This window comes from Canis lupus, chromosome 37, assembly GCF_011100685.1.
Source record: "Canis lupus familiaris isolate Mischka breed German Shepherd chromosome 37, alternate assembly UU_Cfam_GSD_1.0, whole genome shotgun sequence".
Classification (NCBI taxonomy): domain Eukaryota; kingdom Metazoa; phylum Chordata; class Mammalia; order Carnivora; family Canidae; genus Canis; species Canis lupus.
Window position 1 is genome coordinate 321,316 of NC_049258.1, and position 19,679 is coordinate 340,994.

The following is a 19,679-nucleotide window of genomic DNA, read 5'->3' on the forward strand; positions in this document are numbered from 1 at the left end:
GCTTACCTACTTGGGTTACAGTATTACCTCCTCCTGTTATTTGGCTCCCGAGCATAGCCAAGATCCCACTGCATGCGATTCCCAGTGCTGGCTGATTGCTAAGACGACCTTTTAGCCTGCTAGTCCAGGCTTCTAAAAGTCTGTGGCTGTTTGTCTCCTTTCAATTGGCTTCCAATTAGTCCCACCTCATCACAGTGAACAGAACCATCCACTTACTGTGACAACCGAGATAACCAATGGTGTCTCCAGCCTTAGCCCTGTTGAGAATCCCTAGAAGTAGAAGAGAGAACATACCTTCAATGAGAAATAGGCCACGCATTTTGGGGCCTGGTTCTTTCCAGTTCATTGGTTCATAAACCCTGCTTGTACCAAATTCATCTGGGGGAACTTCTAATTTACCTTTTTAACACCTAGTGCTTACTAGGTGCCTGAAACTGTTATAAACACCTGACAAGTACTAACTCATTCAACCTTCGTAACAAGCCTTTGAGTTGGGCACTATCATTTACTCCCATTCTACAGATTAGGAAATTGGGGCTTGAAAGGTTAATGACTTATCCAAAGTCACACATCTAAAAAATATAAGCCTAAATTCAGGACCAGGCATTTTGGTTATAGGGTAAACGGTAAGCATTATGCTATGCAGCAGACAATCATATCCCATTCCCAAAGATTTGATCCAGTGAATCTGGAGAAAAGACTGAGAAATCTGTACATATGTGAATACAATTTTCCGATGATTTTACATAGTTAGAAGGACACCCACCTAGGACTGCTGTGTGAGCACTATTCCATGCCTCATTTGGGAGAGACAATGTAGCTAGAAACAAACGTGTGTTGCAGCATACCAAGAAAGCAAGGGAAGACGAAAGCAAGGGAAGACGGTGGTTGAGGGAACTACTCATTCAAAACTGCGGAAAGCAGGGCACTAGTACCTTGGGCTTTTATAAAATGGCCAATAGTGAATTACGTATTGTTAAACAGAATGAAATATGTTAAGGATGCAGCATGAGAGGGAGAGTATGATAGCATTAATAAACATGAAATTATCTTATTAAGTAGGATACATGGCAGTGACGGACTTAAAGAGGGAAGGACAGCCTAGCTAGTTGTATGGTGAGCTGCAAATGTCAGGCAGGACAAATGATAGCAGGTAACCCCAAAGTGTGACTTTAAGCAACGTAGGAATTATAGTAGTTGAGGAAGGAAATGGAAGCAAGTGGATATACATGAAAAAATAAGAAAATGTGAAAGAACTCTCAAAACAGGTCAGCACCATACAAACATGACTATCACCACTTTGTTTAGTAGTAGGTCACCTTGAGAGATCCCCAGAAATTAAAAACAAAGACAAAAACAAAGACAAAAAACCCACCCACACACAAAATATCCAAGCCAGGTAGAGGCAAAAGCAACAACTCACCACCAAAAGGGGGCAAGCAGGTGCAGACTGGTCAGCAGTATTTCTGACCACTCAGAATGGAAGCTATTGTGGGTCAGAGTCAACTCACAGCTGAACCAGGACTCCCACTCTGCAGCCACTGCCATAGAAGGTGGAGAGCAAAGAAAACCAGTATACTGGGAAGCTCAGTCTCCAGCTTTATAGAAAAGCCTCAACTTCGCCTCCAAGCACAAGCACAAATTAAAATAATATCCCATGTGTCAGGAAAGGTGTGTTCCTCAGTTCCCATCAACTCAACTACATTAAACCCTAAAGGTTTTGAGGACTGGAACCAGGAGGAGAGTTAAAAGAATGCAAAATTTTAGTTTTTCATTAATACACTTTTTTTTTTTTTTTTCATGAGAGACACACAGAGCGAGAGGCAGAAACACAGGCAGAGGGAGAAGCAGGCTCCATGCAGGGAGCCCGACGCGGGACCCGATCCCGGGTCTCCAGGATCACACCCTGGGCTGAAGGTGGCGCTAAACCACTGAGCCACCAGGACTGCCCCATTAATACAAATTTTGTAATAAAATAGTTAAAAATTATCTTGTGATAATGTACTTTGCCAAAACTCTAACATATTTCATAGTTTTTTTTCAGGTCCAGGTATTATAAACCAAGGCAAATAAAATCTACTTTCATCAAACTTTGTCCAATTTGCTGTATTTTCTCAAGTTTTGTCTGTCACTGTGCTCTTTCATGTTCTGGAATAAAGTGACATTTTAGAACTTTTTCCTTGCAAAACAAGACTTAAATCCCGTTACCTTGCATTCCCTATTGTTCTTTCCCCTAATGAGATCTTAGCCACTCATATTAATTAAACTTTGAAGTAATTTAATAATTTCTATTTCATAGAACTGGAGGTAATTGAAAACTGTCACATGCAAACATTTTAGAAGACAAATAAAGCTCATAAGTAACATAACATAATACAACTATCTGCAGGCAGTCACATTCCTTTTACATCTTCTGAAAATGGCAAAAATGAATGTCCACTAACAGGACCCCCCTAAAAACAGCCATTCTACGGTATTTAAAAACAAGAAGCAAAAGTATATAAAATTGAAATTATTCTTCTATTAAACAATGTTTTAGTATTCGAGTCTTGAAAATAAATTATCTGCTTATCTCATGATCAATCATGAATTGATCCAATTTAATATTATCTCAGGATTTCAAGTTACCTAAGGATTTTGGAGTCATGCTTAAACTTATATGATACAGAACGTAACTAATGTTAGTATAAGTCTGAATATTTACTCATTTTAGTGGACATAACTTTACATTTTCCATAAACTTACATATTTTATAGCAGTAATGCTAACTTATTTATCAGTAAACCAATATAAGAAGTTTAGGAACTTCATAGCAGCTAATCTCTTCATGAGAAGGCAAACCTAAATATTAAGAAACCAAATACCTGTATTTTACTGAACATGGACAAAACAGTGGAAAGACATGCAACTGCTTTTTTTCTTTCTTAAACGAAAATTATTAATCTAACCTGATTTCTCCAGGCTCATCTTAATTATGTAAATTTATATTCTTCAAATGTGTGTAAACTAGCAGTTTCTGTAAGAACAACTTTTTTTCCTCAAAAGTCCAGCACATACCAGGTGTTAGACATTTGGAATTTTTTTAATTGGAGGGGGTTCATGCCAGGGCACCTGTATGTTTATAGAGCAATCAGACCAGTTCTTTAATTTACGAGACATAATGGAATTTATTAAAACCACCCAGAAGCATGAAAACATCTTACGCTGAGGCAGACAACCTATAAAAGTCCTAAATTAGTCACTTGGACACGTAGCGAGTTTGTGGCTTCAGTTTTCATCTCAATCCTGGGTTGGAGCAAAACAAATGCCAAAACTCACTAGCCCAGAACTCAAAACTCAGTTCTCCTTCCCAGGGGACACAAAGTTAATTAATTTGAGCTCACAGGAGACAAAGAAAAAGACCAAGGAACTGGATTTTTCCGTCCCTCTCCGACGAGACACTAGGTCCCCATCATCCTGGGACGCGCGCGAACCCAGGCTCGCAGTCGCTGCGAGAAACGTCCAACCGCCGCCTGGGCGGCCGCGCAGGTGGGAGGCGACGAGGCGCGGGGTCCGCTCGGGGGTCCCCACGGGGTCCCTTCAGGAGGTCCACTCGGGGGTCCGCTCTGCCAGCCGACAGCCCCCACGCCCGTCCTCCCCCCGCGCCCGTCCGCCCCCACCCTCCCCCGACATCCGTCCGCTCCCCGCACCCGTCCTCCCCCGCGCCCATCCTCCCCCATCCTCCCCCGGCGTCCGTCCGCCCCCACCCTCCCCCCGCGCCCGTCCTCCCCGGCGTCCGTCCGCCCCCCGCGCCCGTCCTCCCCCATCCTCCCCCGGCGTCCGTCCGCCCCCACCCTCCCCCCGCGCCCGTCCGCCCCCCGCGTCCGTCCTCCCCGGCGTCCGTCCGCCCCCCGCGCCCGTCCTCCCCCATCCTCCCCCGGCGTCCGTCCGCCCCCCCCCTCCCCCCGCGCCCGTCCTCCCCGGCGTCCGTCCGCCCCCCGCGCCCGTCCTCCCCCGCGCCCGTCCGCCCCCCGCGCCCGTCCTCCCCGGCGCCCGTCCTCCCCCGTCCTCCCCCGGCGTCCGTCCGCCCCCACCCTCCCCCCGCGCCCGTCCTCCCCGGCGTCCGTCCGCCCCCCGCGCCCGTCAGCCCGTGCTCCCGCCCGACCGCGCGTGTAAGGTCCAGTACTGGACGCCCCGTCGGTCGCGCAAGCGTAACGTGAAGCTACTTCAAAGCTTTGTTCGCTCCACTGATTGGAGGAATCGGGAAGACGTGGACACCACGGGGCCTGCGGGGTCTCCGGAGGGCGCGGCCGTCGGGGGCGCCGAGGCTCAGCCCGGGAGGGGATCCGGCCCCGGGCGCCCTGCTCCCCGCGCGGCCTGCTGCCCCCGCCGCCTCTCCCGCAGCTCCCCTGCCTGGGCGCTACCAACAATATAAAATCTTAATTTAAGAAGGGGATGGGGGGGCTCAGCAGTTAGCGCCGCCGGCAGCCCGGGGCGTGACCTCGGGGTTCGGGATCGAGTCCCGCGTCGGGCTCCCGCACGGAGCCTGCTTCTCCCTCCGCCTGGGTCTCTCTCTGTGTCTTTCCTGATTAAATAAATAAAATCTTAAAAAAAAAAAAAGCTAGCAAACAAGCGGCCCACCCCCCCGCGCTCACACCTGCTGCGGGGCGGGCACCGCGTCCACCGCCGCCGCCGCCCAGCAGGCGGCCTTTCCCGCGCTCCCGCCCTCCGCGTCCCCGCTCGGGGGTGCACGTCACGCACGACCACGTAAGGCCACGAGGGCGCGCCCGTCGCAGCCGCCGTGACCCGCCAGCTCCCACCGCCGGGCCCACGCGCTCCCGTGCGCACGCGCGCAACTGCCCCGTCGCCGCCGCCGGAGGGCGCGGGCGTTCCAGCCAGTGCGCAAGCGCAGCGAGTGAGCCTGCCGGGAAGGGGGCGGGGCCAGGGGCGCGCAGGCGCGGAGGCGGGCGGGGGGGGTGCGGCTGGCGGCGGGGAGATGCCCGGCGGGGCGCTGCGGCCCGAGGAGGGCGCCGCGCGGGGCAAGGACGAGCTCGGCAGCAGGGTGAGTGTGGGGCCCTCGGCTCTCCCGGAAGCAGGAAGGGAGACCCTGGACTTGCCCCGAGATGAGACCACGCGGCGTGGACGGAGATCGGCCGCGGCCCTTTCCCTCCGCCCTTTTCTAGCTTAGAAACCCCGCCTGCCCCAGGCCGCAGCCGCGTGTTCCGCGCGGGAGAATGTTTCCCTGCCCGAGCCGGTGGCCGGGAGCCCGCCTGGACGCCGCCGACCCCCGCTCTCCGGCAGCCCCTTCCGGGAGGCCCCCTTCCGGGAAGCCTCTTCTGACAGCCTCTTCCTGGAAGCCCCCTTCCGGCAGCCCCTTCCGGCAGCCCCTTCCGGCAGTCCCCTTCCGGGAAGCCCTCTTCCGGGAAGCCCTCTTCCAGAACCTCTTCCTGGAAGCTCCCTTCCAGCAGCCCCCTTCCGGCAGTCCCCTTCCGGGAAGCCCCTTCTGGGAAGCCCTCTTCCTGGAAGCCCCCTTCCAGCAGCCCTCTTCTGGCAGCCCCTTCCGGGAAGCCCTCTTCCGGCAGCCTCTTCCGGGAAGCCCCCTTCCAGCAGACCCTTCCGGGAAGCCCTCTTCGGACAGCCTCTTCCTGGAAGCCCCCTTCCAGCAGCCCCCTCCCGGCAGCCTCTTCCTGGAAGCCCCTTTCCAGCAGCCCCTTCCGGGAAGCCCTCTTCTGGCAGCCCCCTTCCGGGAAGCCCCTTCCAGCAGCCCCGTCCCGGCAGCCCCTTCCGGGAAGCCCCTTCCGGGAAGCCCTCTTCTTGGAAGCCCCCTTCCGGCAGCCCCTTCCGGGAAGCCTCTTCCGGCAGCCCCTTCCGGGAAGCCCCCTCCCGGCAGCCTCTTCCGGGAAGCCCCCTTCCGGCAGCCCCCATCACGGGGCGCGCCCGCTGTCGGAGCCGCGAGGACCGGCCGGCTCTGGCTCTGCCCCGTTTCCGCGTCGGAGCCCGTGGAGTCCGCGGAACGCCTGCCCGCTGCTGCTGACGCAGACGGCCGCGCTGTCGGCCCCGGGACGCGGGAATCCCGCGGGTGGCGCCTGGGCCGGGCCGGCGCGCCGGGAGCCGCTGCAGCCGCTGCCCGTGTGCTGCTTGACACCCCGAGGTGCGACCGGGACACAGGCCAGAACACCTGCCGCGTCGTGGCCCCAAACCCCCCTTTACGGACAAGGGTCGGAGGTTGCGCTTGTGCCCAGCCGTGCCCCATCCTAGTGGCCCCAGGGCCGGCGCCGCCCTCCTGGAGGGGAGAGGGACTCAGCCGAGACGGAAGGGGACCGGAGGGGGACCGCCCCGGGAGGGCTGCGGCAGGCGGGCTGCGGCTTCACGGCCGGTCCTCCGCGCGGGGCTGCACCACTAGCATGGGACTCCTGAAAAGCATTGACGTTTCATGACTTATGCTATTAAAAGAAAGGAAATCATTGAAAACTGGTATTACTTTTGGTGCCATGTTGTCTGTTTTAAATAAAAGGTACAAACTTTGTTTAGCGCCTCGGCCTTTGCATGCGTGCTGGTTGCCAACACCAACCCCTTGTCTGGTTCTGGCGCCTTCGAGTGTAATCAGTTCCTCTCCCAGCCTACTCACACCGGCACCCCATACCTGCACCCCCATACCTGCACCCACACACCTGCAACCCCCCACTTGCACCCACACACCTGCAACCCCACACCTGCACCCACACACCTGCAACCCCTCACTTGCACCCACACACCTGCAACCCCACACCTGCACCCACACACCTGCAACCCCAGGCACTGCTGTTCAGAAACGATCTGTATACTCGCAGACTGCTCGTTTGGACAGTCAGTGAATTACAGCCCCTTATCCCATCTCTCTAGTTTTAAAGGGCCCTCAATTGAACATACTTTGCTAATCTCTGATTTAAGAGCCCCCTTTTTTTTTTCTTATTTCAATAGATTAAAGAACAAAAAATTGTTGTGGATGAACTTTCTAACCTGAAGAAGAACAGGGTGAGTTATTAGGGTAATTCTGAATTGTAGGTGGGTAGGTTTGATTACATCTTATTAACTACATACTAACGTTGTAAGAATTATATGTAAGATTTGTATTTACATTAAAATATGCGAGGTTGCAGCATCTTTTTTCTAGTTACAGAGCAAAAGTGAAGTGTCCAAGATTTTATACGCATATGTGGAGAGCTATATGTTAACTATAGTTGATGGTATTTCTTACTCATCATATGTAATTTGCACTCCCTTTGAACCAAAAGATACTAATTACACAATGGTATCTTGGAGCTGTGGTCACTAATGGTATCTACTTATACTTGAGTTTGGTGTTTTCTTTTGAAATAAATAACTTATTTATATGAAGAAAGGAAACTATGCCTTTAAGTGAATGTGAATAATTATTGAAAAAATGATAAACTGCTTCCCTCTTCCCTGATTTATTTACACAAATCTTCTAAATATTTAATATGGTTATATTAGTGCCATTTCCATTAATGCATTTATAAACAGCAAGCTACAGCTTAATGTGTATACTGTCAAAAATTACATTTTAAAGTTCAAGAAGAAATTATTTTGAGCCCTTTAAAGCATTTGATAACTGACAGGTTGGCTAAACATTTCTGAATATTGTCACTTTGGGAGTTTTAGAATTTAAGGCTATCCTGATACAAACTTTCTAGAGGGCCAGTTAGGGGAATGTATCAAAGCCTTAAAATTATGTAGCACTTTGACCCAATTCAATTTATAGGAATTGATACTTGGGAATCATGGGAGTGCACAAAGATTTAGTTGCAAAGAACTTCATTACAACATGGATTCATAAAGTTGGTAATATCTTAAATGTCTAAAACTTGGTGACTTATCAAATAAACCGTAATGTTATGCCCACACAGTAATGTAAAAGAATATGTAATGATAAGTGTTCCCAAGATATTGTTCATTGATAAAAGCAAATAAGTCTGTATTAATAGTACAGAACCTTTTTGTTCAAGGAAACTGGTAGTTTGACATACGCAGAGAAAAAACATTTCACTTCAGTGTTAATGGTAGCAGTTTCCAGATGGTAGGATAATGGGTGACTTTTATCTGTATTTGCTAAGGTGTTATTCTCAATATATGTACAAGAATATACGATAAAAGGGTTCAGAGTTTTGACATATACTTTTTAGGTCAAATCATGACATTAGCCTAAATTATGTTTTGCAGAAAGTATATAGGCAGCAACAGAACAGCAACATATTCTTTCTTGCAGACCGAACAGAAATGCTTTCTGAAAACAAAAGTAAGTTTTTGCGATATATTATATAGAAATGCATGCAAAGTGTTTTCTAGGCTTTCTGTAGAAACTTATGGTAGTGTCTAAATTATACTGTCTATATCTGAATGTTTAAATATATATCTGAAGACTGGATGGTGGTATATCAAGTGAAATTAATGCCATGCTTTGGAAAAACAGTAAAAATAAGATATATAAGTTGTATTACAAAGTCATAATTATTAATGCATTCTTCAGCATATTTGGCAGATCTAGGTACAAAAACTGCCCTACCACTTCTCCTTTTGTGATTTTGAGCCTCCAAAGTTTTTGGGGGATTTAAACAAGGAGGAATGGGATGCCTGGGTGGCTCAGCGATTGAGTGTCTGCCCTCAGCCCAGGGCGTGATCCTGGAGTCCCGGATCGAGTCCCACGTCGGGCTCCCTGTGTGGAGCCTGCTTCTCCCTCTGCCTCTGTCTCTCTCTATGTCTATCATGAATAAATAAATAGAATCCTTAAAAATAAATACGCAAGAAGGAATATATAAAGTTCATAGCCTAGTGTCTGGGCCAAAATAAGCATTTAATAGACAGAAATTATTTTCCTAAAAGATAAACCTTGATCATTAGAAAGCTGTTGTAACACAGCAAATATACTTAAGTGGTTTGATCTTGGTAAATAGCCTATGTTCCTATGTTGTTCTATGAATTATTAGGGAAAGGTCCAAGAACTTTTATTTTATTTAATATTTCTTTTCCCCTACCCCACAGATATATTGGATGAACTGAAAAAAGAATACCAAGAAATAGAAAACTCAGAGAAGACCAAAGTCAAGAAATAGTCAACTTGATTTCACATAAGAATGTGTGGCATTTGTTGTTCTGTGAGCTTTTCTGTTGAGAATTTCAGCAAAGATTTGAAAGAGGATTTACTGTATAGGCTTAGCCGGCGGGGACCCGACAGTAGTAAACAGTTGGTAAAGTCTAGTGTTGGCTACCAGTGTTTATTTTCTGGTCATGTCCTTCACTTAAGAGGTGTTCTGACTGCCCAGCCTGTGGAAGATGAAAGAGGCGATGTGTTCCTGTGGAATGGAGAAGTCTTTAGTGGCATAAAGTTTGAAGCTGGAGAGAATGATACTCAAATCATGTTTAACTACCTTTCCTCTTGCAAGAATGAATCTGATATTTTGTCACTCTTCTCAGAAGTGCAAGGTCCTTGGTCTTTTATATACTATCAAGCATCCAGTCATCATTTGTGGTTTGGTAGGGACTTTTTTGGTCGCCGCAGCCTGCTTTGGCATTTTAGTGATTTGGGCAGAAGTTTCTGCCTCTCTTCAGTTGGTGCCCAGATATCCGGAGAGGTGAATCAGTGGCAAGAAGTTCCAGCCTCTGGAATTTTCAGAATTGATCTCAAGTCTACTTCCATTTCCAAATCTCTGGTTTTAAAACTGTACCCTTGGAAATCTATTCCTGGGGAGAATGTTATCAAAGAATGTGTTCATAGCCTGATTCAAATTTCAGCAAACTTGCCAACATTTGTATCAGTGGTAGCAAATGAAGCCAAACTATATCTTAAAAAACCTGTTGTTCCTTTAAATACGATGATGCCACAAGCTCCACTTGCAATTCCTTGCATTAACATCGCTGGTGTCCTACCTACAAGGGAAACACTTCAGAGGCTTCTTACTGATGGACGCATGAAGGAAGTAGTTCAACAGTTCATTGACGTCCTGAGTGTCTCAGTGAAGAGACGGGTCTTGTGTTTACCCAGGGATGAAAAACTGACACCAAGTGAGGCTTTGAAAGCTTGTGATAGGAAAGCAAATGTTGCAATCCTGTTTTCTGGGGGTATCGATTCCATGGTTATTGCAGCCCTTGCTGACCATCATGTACCTTTAGATGAACCCATCGATCTTCTTAACGTGGCTTTCAGGACTAAAGAAAAGACCGTATTAACTGGTTTTAACAAAAAGAGGAAAAAACAGAAAAGTCATTGTGAAATACCTTCTGAAGAATCCTCTAAAAATGACGATGATAGTCCTGATAAACAGTTCTGTGTACCAGATCGTGTCACAGGAAGAGTAGGCCTGAAGGAACTGCAAGCGGCTAACCCTGCCCGGATTTGGAATTTTGTTGAAATTAATGTTTCTCTGGAAGAACTGCAAGAATTAAGAAGGACTCAAATATGCCACTTAGTCCAGCCCTTGGACACAGTGTTGGATGATAGCATTGGCTGTGCAGTCTGGTTTGCTTCTAGAGGAGTTGGTTGGTTAGTGACCCAGGATGGGGTGAGGTCCTATCAGAGCGCTGCAAAGGTACGTCACAGTAGGTCTGCTCGGAGGAATTCTGAGACCTAATTTTGACCCTTTAAATAAAGCTATTAGTGTGTAGATTGCAAGAATATAGCATATTTTAATTGCGTTTAAACTGCAGTGCAACGTGTAAGACTTTTTTTAAATTGGGCATACTTTACTATTTTATGGCCTCCCTTGTGTTTTGTCAGAAAATGTTACTGTTGAGATTATAACTTTTTAGGCCTTGCTTTTGTTTTAGTTATTTTCTTTATCTTGTACGGAAAACGTGGATTTCTTTAAACTGTTACAGGTAGTTCTTACTGGAATTGGTGCTGATGAGCAACTTGCAGGTTATTCTCGCCATCGCGTGCGCTTTCAGACACATGGGATGGAAGGATTAAATGAGGAAATTGAGATGGAACTGGGACGAATATCGTCTAGAAATCTTGGTCGTGATGACAGAGTTATTGGCGATCACGGAAAAGAAGCAAGGTAATTCTAATTATCTAAGTGCTGTGGCTAGTTTTGTCAAAACACTACACCATAAAAGGAGATTTTTCAGTTCCTTTTCTTTGGAGACTGTTCAAATGAATAACAGCAGCACAACAGTATCTTGGCTTTATGCTACACACCGTCCATCGGGGAGAGCTGCGGAGGGGCCGGGGGAGCCGTTGTTTTCCAGAACTCATTCTCTATAAAATGTCTTTCCAGTAATTTTCAAAGGTGATACACTGACATGATTGTTCTCCATACTACAATGAAAGGGTCTGTAAACCTGAGATAGAGAAATGCTGAGACGAGGTACTTAAAGGGTAAGAGCCGAGGCCCTAAGCCGACACTTTCCCCTCCAGGGTCAGAGCACCCGGCTTTGCCTCTGGACATTCCTGTAAGTATCGGGCCAGACTGACGTAAATGGTGGTTCCAGTACTGGATTCCCCTCTGCTGTGTGTTCTGAACTCCGTTTGTTCTGATGTTGCAGATTACCTAAAATTTTCAAAGAGATCAAGGCACTTTCATATGTATATTCTTTCTTAATTCGGGAGTTTATTTTTACCTACGCTGTATCTGATGGTGGCAGACAAGAGCTTGGAAACAACTTTTTAAATTATTGAAGATAAAGATACATTATTTAATTCTAGAAAGCAGAAGTTTGGTCAAGTATGTTAATTTATTGTTAGTTTATTACAAGCATACAAGCATGTGGAAACCAGGAGTCCAAATAAGCTTTGTGAGAACTGGGACATCGTAGTACAACTACTCCAGCACGTCACTGTTTCTTAACTCTACTTCAGCTTTTTACAGCTTTTTAGTGTGTGTATATATGGTTTTTATAATGCGGTATGTAATATGTATAAATACTGTAAAATATTTTCCTTTGGAGGTTATATGTATTTGAGAGAGAGAAATTCAGTCCTTTATTTCAGGTAGGTCAGAGAAAAGGGATTTTATTTTATTTAGTAAAAGCGGTTAATTCTAAAGGCCCAATATGATAATGTAAAAGTGCATATGAAGAATGTTGGAGACAGTGAATACAGAATTGTGATTTAACAAATACTATGGTAGTGGCTAGATCTGAATCAATTTATTATGTATTTTGGCATACATATTAACAGTGATCGATTGATTATCTTATATATAAAATTGTTTTTGCATTTCTTTTTAATAAAATATTCCATATAACAAATGCCTTTACCCTTCCCAGACTCTATTTGAGCAAGAATAAAATGTAATGAAATAGAAACACTACAGTATTGCATTTAAAGAATTGGAGGGAGAGTTGTAAAGGGAGAGTTGTAAAGTATTTTAAACAAAAACTAGAATTTTGTAGGAAATTAGGGAAGCCAAGGGACAGAAAGTTATTTTTTTTAATCTAATACTTTGTTCTGTTATAGCATTTATCTCCATTTAAAAATGGTTTAATCAATTTTTAAAGGTTTATTTATTTCTAAGAGTGAAAGAGAGCATGAGTGGGAGGGGCAGAGGGAGAGAGAGAATCAAGCAGACTCGTTCGCTGCTGAGCGTAGAGCCCCATGTGGGCTCAGTCCCATGACCATGAGCTCATGACCTGAGCTGAAACCAAGAGTCGGACACTTAACCGACTGTGCCACCCAGGCGCCCCAACAAACTTTTTTTTAGAGATTTATTCATTTCAGAGAGAGCGTGTGTGCAGGAGCTCGAGCAGGGGGAAGGGCAGAGCAAGAAGGGAAGGAGACTCCTTGCTGAGTGCAGAGCCGGACCGGGGCTCAGTCTCCCACTGGGAGATCATGACCTGAGCCTAAGCCAAGAGTTGCACCCAACTGACTGAGCCACCCAGGCACCCCAAAACAATTTTGATACCATAAAATTTTACCGTAAGTAAATGCTTCCCAACCTCAGGATTATAGAGCCCTTCTGTATTGATTTCGTACCTCTCAAATCCATTTCATTTGACGTGATAAAGAGCAGACACAGCTTGAATAATTGAGTCAAGACTGTAGTTGTTTTCAAGGCATCCCCAAAGAAACCTTGTGAAACAAGGATTGTTCCTTCCCATAGGCCTGATTTATTTATTTTTTGAGGCAAAATTCATTTGGTGGCATATGTATTAAAATTAGTGGCATGAAGTAGTTGTTAATGTGATTAAATTTCACCTGTGAAGTTGTGTAAATAACCAGAATATTTTTTGAGAAAAAGTGTCATCAAAAATTAATTTGATGCTATAAATTTTAACATTGAATAAAATGCAGAAGAAACAATTATCACAATTTTTTTTCATATAGTAGTTATATTTATCTATTTATTTTAGATTTCCTTTCCTGGATGAAAATGTCGTCTCCTTTCTAAATTCCCTACCAGTTTGGAAAAAGGCAGACTTGACTTTACCCCGTGGAATTGGTGAAAAACTGATTTTGCGTCTTGCAGCAGTGGAACTTGGCTTAACAACTTGTGCTCTTCTGCCAAAACGGGCCATGCAGTTTGGATCCAGAATTGCAAAAATGGAAAAGAATAATGAAAAGGCATCTGATAAATGTGGAAGGCTCCAGGTCATTTCCTTAGAAGACCTCTCTATTGAAAAGGAGATTGAAGTGTAATATTTCACGACGTAACAGCATTTACTGAATGATGATTGTGTAAAAATAAAACACTTTGCTGCTTTATTATCATATAACGTAGTGGTATTGAGGTTCATTATATGAGGGCTTACTTAGCTATATAACTTACCAATTTAGTCAAATTGACACTGGAGAAAAAGAGATAATATTTGAAAGAGCAACTTGGATGATTAAAGCTGTGACACGACATCCCTCTGAGCTCTTCGTGGTCGGGTCCCACCGGCAGCACTAGGAGAAGACGGCCTTTACCAGCTCTTCATGGTGGCTGCGTCCAGAAATAGCTCAGTTTGTGGCTGTTGTCCGGGGCCTGGCGTAAACAGGGCTCTACGAGAGCACCAGAGTTCAGAGAAGCTGTGCACTTTGCTTGAGGCTCACACTCCTGAGCGATGCCCGTCACTTCTGTTCCATCTCTTAGGCAGCTAATTTTCCCCTCTCAGAACTTCTGACTCTTAAGCGTTCTGTTCCACAAATCTCTAGTCTCCCTCCCTTTGCCCTATTCTCAGCTCATGACCTGAGCTGCTCAGAGATTTCAGTTTTCAGGACAAGAAACCCCTCCACTCTCCAACACCAGAACTTCTAATGTACGTGTAGGTACAGCGTCCTTTTCTCCCTTCTCGTCCTTAGAAAGGGAAATGGGTCCGTCCACCCATCAGAAGGCTGTGCCTGTACCTGTTCTCTGTATCCCCACCCTTCTTGTCCTACCAGAACCTTATACTCTCCTCTCTGCAGTGTCTTCAGCCTCTTCTCTGTAGGGTCCTTCCTATCATCATTTAAAGTGCTCTGGCCGAGCCAATGTAGAATGCACATGCCTGGTTCTGTGTCTTCTCTGCTCATCATCTCTTGCGTCCCATCCACTCTCACTTCTCCACCTTTTCATCTCCACTCCACTCCCGCCTAACGGTAGTCCACTGAGAGCACCATACCAAGGTCACCAGAGTCTGTCCCCAATTAGGGCTGACACCCTTTCTGGATCTGGACAAACTTTGATTCTTTTCATCTTGGCAGGAAAGCAGTTTTAGGATATTGACAAACAGAAGCCTGTCAAAGACTTTCAAGTGCCCTGAATCGATCCTCTGATAAATGCAACGTTCAAACCGTACTGAGATCTTCCTGTAATAGCTTTTATCCCTTTACCTGAGGGTAGACCACTTCAAGTCTCTATGTGGTCCTGAGCACCAGGTTGACATTGCTGCTATCAGGAATAGATAAACTAGGAGATTTGCCCACCAGCCTAGATTTGAATATAATCATAATTTTTATAATAACAACATAGTTTGATACTGAAAACATCTATCATTTCTATAGTGATGATTATGTGGCGGGCACTACTTTAGGAGCCTTACATGTAAATCCAGGACAACCGCTAGGGAATTTCTGGCAGAATCCTGCCTGCAGGTTGTCTCTTTAGTCCCCAGAGAGTCTGATTCTTTAGAACCTTCTTGCTGCTTCATCCCATGAACCCTGGGATGCAGTTCTGTGTCTGTCCTTAAACAGCTTTCCCAGATTTAAGACGCTTAGCGCAAGCCATCTGGGTCCCTGAGCAAAAAACAAGCAGAAGGAGTTCTATATATTGTAAGTGCAAGCATGCAAATCTGTGAGAGAAGCTGACTTACACCCCTGCCCTGGAGCGGCAAGCATCAATTTCTGCTACTACATCTACAGCAGCTAAAATCGTGACTTGGTTGCACCAAGAGAAATTCTGCCCCCAAATTGTCACTGAAACATCCATGTTGGTAAACTCTGGACAAGTTAAGTTACCCCCTTGACCTAGTGGCCCGATGAGACTGGGCGGTCCCTTATCGATGGAACACTTCTGGCTTCTGTGCCCAGTCTCGGTTTTCCTCCTGCCTCTTGACTGCTTTTGGTGGTCTTTGCTGGCTCCATTCTCTTCGCCTGATTTTTAGATACTGAATTTCTCAGGTTTCCATCCTGGGTTCCAAACTTTTCTTCTTAACTCTTTCCCTTGGTCACTTTCCCTTTTGCGCCAGTCCTTGGCTTCACATGCCCTAAGCGTCCCCAAATGTATGCACGTCCCCCTTCCTGCCGTTCCTGGCCAACACCTGAGTACTTGAGCTGGACCTGGCATCTCCACCTGGTTCTCATTGGTACCCTGAGGTCAGTCTGTCCACAGCTGAGCTAATCTTGCCCCGATTCCCCATTTCCCCTGACAAATCCATGTCATCTGGACCACCTTTCCGAAAACACCGCACTCCCACTGGGTCTGCGGCCACGCCACCGTCCCTTCCCCGCCTGCACCTCCACGGCCACATCAGTCTGCACATCCGCTGCACCAACCGAGCCTAGACTTAGGAATGAAGTTCAGTCATGAGCTCAGCGACCTAGCGTTTAGAGCCGCAGGTGCCTCCATGACCCGATTTGTGCCCGGGTCTCTCGCTCTTTAAGCAGGGTTTTGTGGGGTTTCTCAGGAAGTTCCAGTGTGCTCTCCCCCGGGCTCTCCTCACCCGTTTCCCGCCCCTGGAAGGCTGGTCGTGGGCCTGGCAGCCCCTCCCAGTGGGGCCCAGTCCCAGACCCCGCTGCCCTGGGCCCTGCCGGCCTCCTGGGGAGCCGCCCTTGCCGCACCTGTGTGAGCCCTTTCGGGGACCCGCCCTGCGCTCCGGGTCCCCGCGGCCCGCGCTGCCTCACAACGGGCCGCTGCGTGGACGTTCTCTGGGCTCCGGGGCGACGCGGAGGTGGGATTCGGAGCCGGGAGCCCGCACCTGCGCCCCGCACCTGCGCCTGGGAGTTGCCCTAGAGGCCAGGCGGGCCTTGAACGGTGAGGGGAGGAGACCCTGCGGGCGGGGGCTCGGAGGGGAGGCCGCCGCCCTGTCTGCAGTGGTCCTGCCCACCCCACGCCGGCCGGGCGGTGCCCATGGGGTGGCCGGACCATCCCCGCCCCGGGGTCCTCCCCGCCCCCCGGGGGTCCTCCTCTCCCGGGGTCCTCAGCCCCCCCCACCGTCCTCCCCTCCTGGGGTCCTCCCCCCGCCCCCGGGGTCCTCCCATCTCGGGATCCTCAGTCACCCTCCTCCCCATCCTCCCCGCCCAGCATCTGCCCCCCCATCCTCCCCCTCCGCCCAGCATCCTACCCCCTCGTCCCTTCCCAGCATCCTCTCTCCCGGGTCCTCCCCCTCAGAGTCCTCCCACCTCATCCTCCCCTCCCAGGGTCCTCCCTCGGGTCCTCCTCTCCCGGGGTCATCACCACCCAGGGTCCTCCCCGCCCAGCATCCTCCTCAGCCAGAGCCCTGGGGTCCTCCTCAAGTCCTCCCCCATCCCCCACCCCTCGTCCCTCCGTCCTCCCCCCTCAGCATCCTCCCCCCGCGAGTCCTCCCCCCAGGTCCACCCCCCTTCACTCCCCAAACAAAAGCCTACACAAGGGATCCCTGGGGGGTGCAGAGGTTTGGCGCCTGCCTTTGGCCCAGGGCGCGATCCTGGAGACCCGGGATCGAATCCCACATCGGGCTCCCGGTGCATGGAGCCTGCTTCTCCCTCTGCCTGTGTCTCTTCCTCTCTCTCTCTCTCTGTGTGTGACTATCATAAAAAAAAAAAAAAAGCTACACAAGCCCATAAATACAGGGAACAGATGGGTGTTTGCCAAAGGAGCAGGCCAGGGGGTAGGTGAGGCTTGAAGGGGGGCAAAATACAAGCCTCCAGCTGTAAGACAAATAAGTCACGGGCGCATCACGTGGGGCACGGCAGCTATAGTTAACAATGCTGCACTGCATTTTGAAAAGTTGCTGGGAGAGCAAATTTTAAAAGTAGGTATCACAAAAAAAAAAAAACAACCCACAATTTTGTAACTATGTATGGTGACGCTGCTGGCCAGGCTTATCACTTCAAAATACGTACAGATCTTGGATCACTGTTCTGTAGACCTCAAACTACCGTTTGAATATTACACCTCAATCGTTAAAAATGTTCTTTAAAAAAATTGAAAACATTACACCATGAAACGACTTAATAAAGATAACGGTACAGATTTATTTCTTGACAAACCCAGCTTCATCACCACGGCAAATCTCATTGCCTTTTCCTTTTTGTTCATTGCAGGAACTTCAGAAAGGCCACGCACAATTAACATGAAATGTTAAGATTGCCCAAAAAAGGGTTACCTAGATTTGATCAAACCCAAGATGAAGAAACCTACCTGGAAAACTTGGCAGTCCAGAGAAATGCTTCTGCTTTCTTTGAAAAATATGATCGGAGTGAAGTCCAAGAGTTGCTGACCACCACCCTGGTCAGCTGGTTGTCCGCCAAAGACGACGTCCGCTCTCAGCTGGACCTGCCGTGTGGAATCATGAGCCAGATGAACAATGTGGGTTTCTCCACCGCAATCCTGCTGACCCCCACGGACCCGACGGCTCTCTTGGACTACAGAGAAGTCCATCAAATCATACGGGAACTGGCCGTCGGGATTTACTGCCTGAACCAAATCCCCTCAATCAGTTTAGAAGCCAACTACGACCAGAGCTCCTCCTGCCAGCTGCCTCCGGCTTACTACGATACCCGAGTTGGGCAAATTCTGATCGCCGTGGACTACATGCTGAAGGCGCTGTGGCACGGGCTCTACATGCCCAAGGAGAAGCGGGCCAGGTTCTCTGAGCTGTGGCGCACTGTCGTGGACATTGACCCGGACGGGAAGCCGCAAACGCACAAAGACATTTTCGCGGAGTTCAGCGCGGCAGGTGAGAGAATGTAACGCGCCCCCTTTACTAGAAGCCGTATTGTTAACGTGATTTGTCTTTGTCTCGGTTGGACTTTTCCGCTGATGCCTTTCGTCTTCCGGAGCCTCAGTAGGAAAATGCGAAACAGGGCCCCGAGTAGAATTCAGGTGCGGAGACAAAAGTCTCCAGACTTGCAAGCAAAGTGCCAGGTCGGCGAGGCGTCGCCACTTCAGCGACCTCAAAAATGAACGACGTGAGAGCTGCAGCCAAGGACGGACGGGCTTCAGCGCCCACATCTGGCCTTTTAGTGGCATTTGTTTTAAGAAGCAGTTGTTCTTTGACGTTCCCGTGCATGGCAGGGGCCAGCAATAGGCTTTAGAGAGGCTGTCATCCTGTCTGCAGCTAGTAAGGCCGACGGTTTGTCCTCTGGGAGTCGACCTCGCTCGGTCCCCTCCCTGACCGTCCTGAGGACCCGTCGTTGCCCGGGTAGCGCGTCGCTCGGCTGCGCCTGAGGAGGCTCCGGTCGGAGACAGCCTGGCGGGTGAAGCTCTGGCGACCTTAGGCCGAGGGGGACAGCCTAACGCTCCCCCTAATTAGCGGGTTTCCATTGGCGGGATAGAGCAGATGATGGGAACTCTTCATGGTATTTCAGGTGGAAGTGAATCACTTTTCACCTGAATTATCCACGTAAGTGGGGACAACGTGGCCTCAGGGTCCCTCGAGCGGGCAGCGGACGTCTGGCCTCTAACGCAGACTTGGCTTCTTAGCTTCGCAATAAGACGCGGAACAGTTGTAACGGCCCGATATTTGGTATGGCCAGTGGGGTTAGGGAGCCCTCGGCCCGGTCCCCCACGCCCGCCGCCTCAGGGTCTCCACGCGCACATGCAGGCCGCGGGCGTGCTCCAAGCCGACTCGGATCGCTTCACTTTCCTAATTCTCCTTGAGCTTTTATTTCTAGCGGAGACACACAAGCCAGTCTGACGTCAGGGACCATCACACGGTCCCCTGGGGCGCACAGGCCCGGAAAAGCCTCTAACCCGCGGGCTCAGCCTGCTTGGGCCCAAGTCGCCGGCACAGCGTAGGCGCCATCGGTGTCCTTGGCGGCATCAGGGGCCGGATGGGTGCCCACCTGCTTGGAAAGCTTTACCTGCGTCTTCAGTCACCGGGGAGCGAGGGACAGAGCGGGACGGGGGGCCTGCGGCGCCCGAGCCCCACGAGCCCCATGACCCTGGGTCACGGCCTGGCCGCACAAAGCGAGGTCACCCGCCTGTCCCCCCACCTGGGCCCCGGGGCTCCCTGCGTCTGGCCGCAGGCTGCAGGGCTGTGTGGGGCGGGGGCTGTGTCTGGGGTGCTGTGCCCTGGGTGCTGACCCCTGGGTGCTGTCCCCT

The 19,679-nt window shown here is 49.0% G+C and overlaps 2 protein-coding genes across 8 annotated transcripts in view; both read left to right on the forward strand.

The window, feature by feature from the left end:
• The first annotated feature begins 4,948 nt into the window (after nt 1–4,948).
• Nucleotides 4,949–13,686, forward strand: ASNSD1 (asparagine synthetase domain containing 1). Its single transcript, NM_001357114.1, is given in 6 exon segments — nt 4,949–5,041; nt 6,940–6,993; nt 8,200–8,275; nt 9,019–10,562; nt 10,852–11,033; nt 13,327–13,686. Coding segments are annotated over 3 exon segments (1,920 nt in total). The 5' UTR covers nt 4,949–5,041; nt 6,940–6,993; nt 8,200–8,275; nt 9,019–9,110; the 3' UTR covers nt 13,613–13,686.
• A 2,621-nt stretch (nt 13,687–16,307) lies between these two features.
• The window catches only part of ANKAR (ankyrin and armadillo repeat containing), a 51,654-nt gene continuing 48,282 nt past the window's right edge, over nt 16,308–19,679 (forward strand). For all 7 annotated transcript variants that reach the window (XR_005385019.1, XR_005385018.1, XR_005385022.1 and 4 more), the window contains exons 1-2: nt 16,308–16,406; nt 17,678–18,312. Coding sequence is in view for 2 of the 7 variants with exons in the window: in XM_038585124.1 (XP_038441052.1) it covers nt 17,712–18,312 (601 nt within the window). In the remaining 5 variants the exon portion in view is untranslated. The remainder of the gene's footprint in view (nt 16,407–17,677; nt 18,313–19,679) is intronic.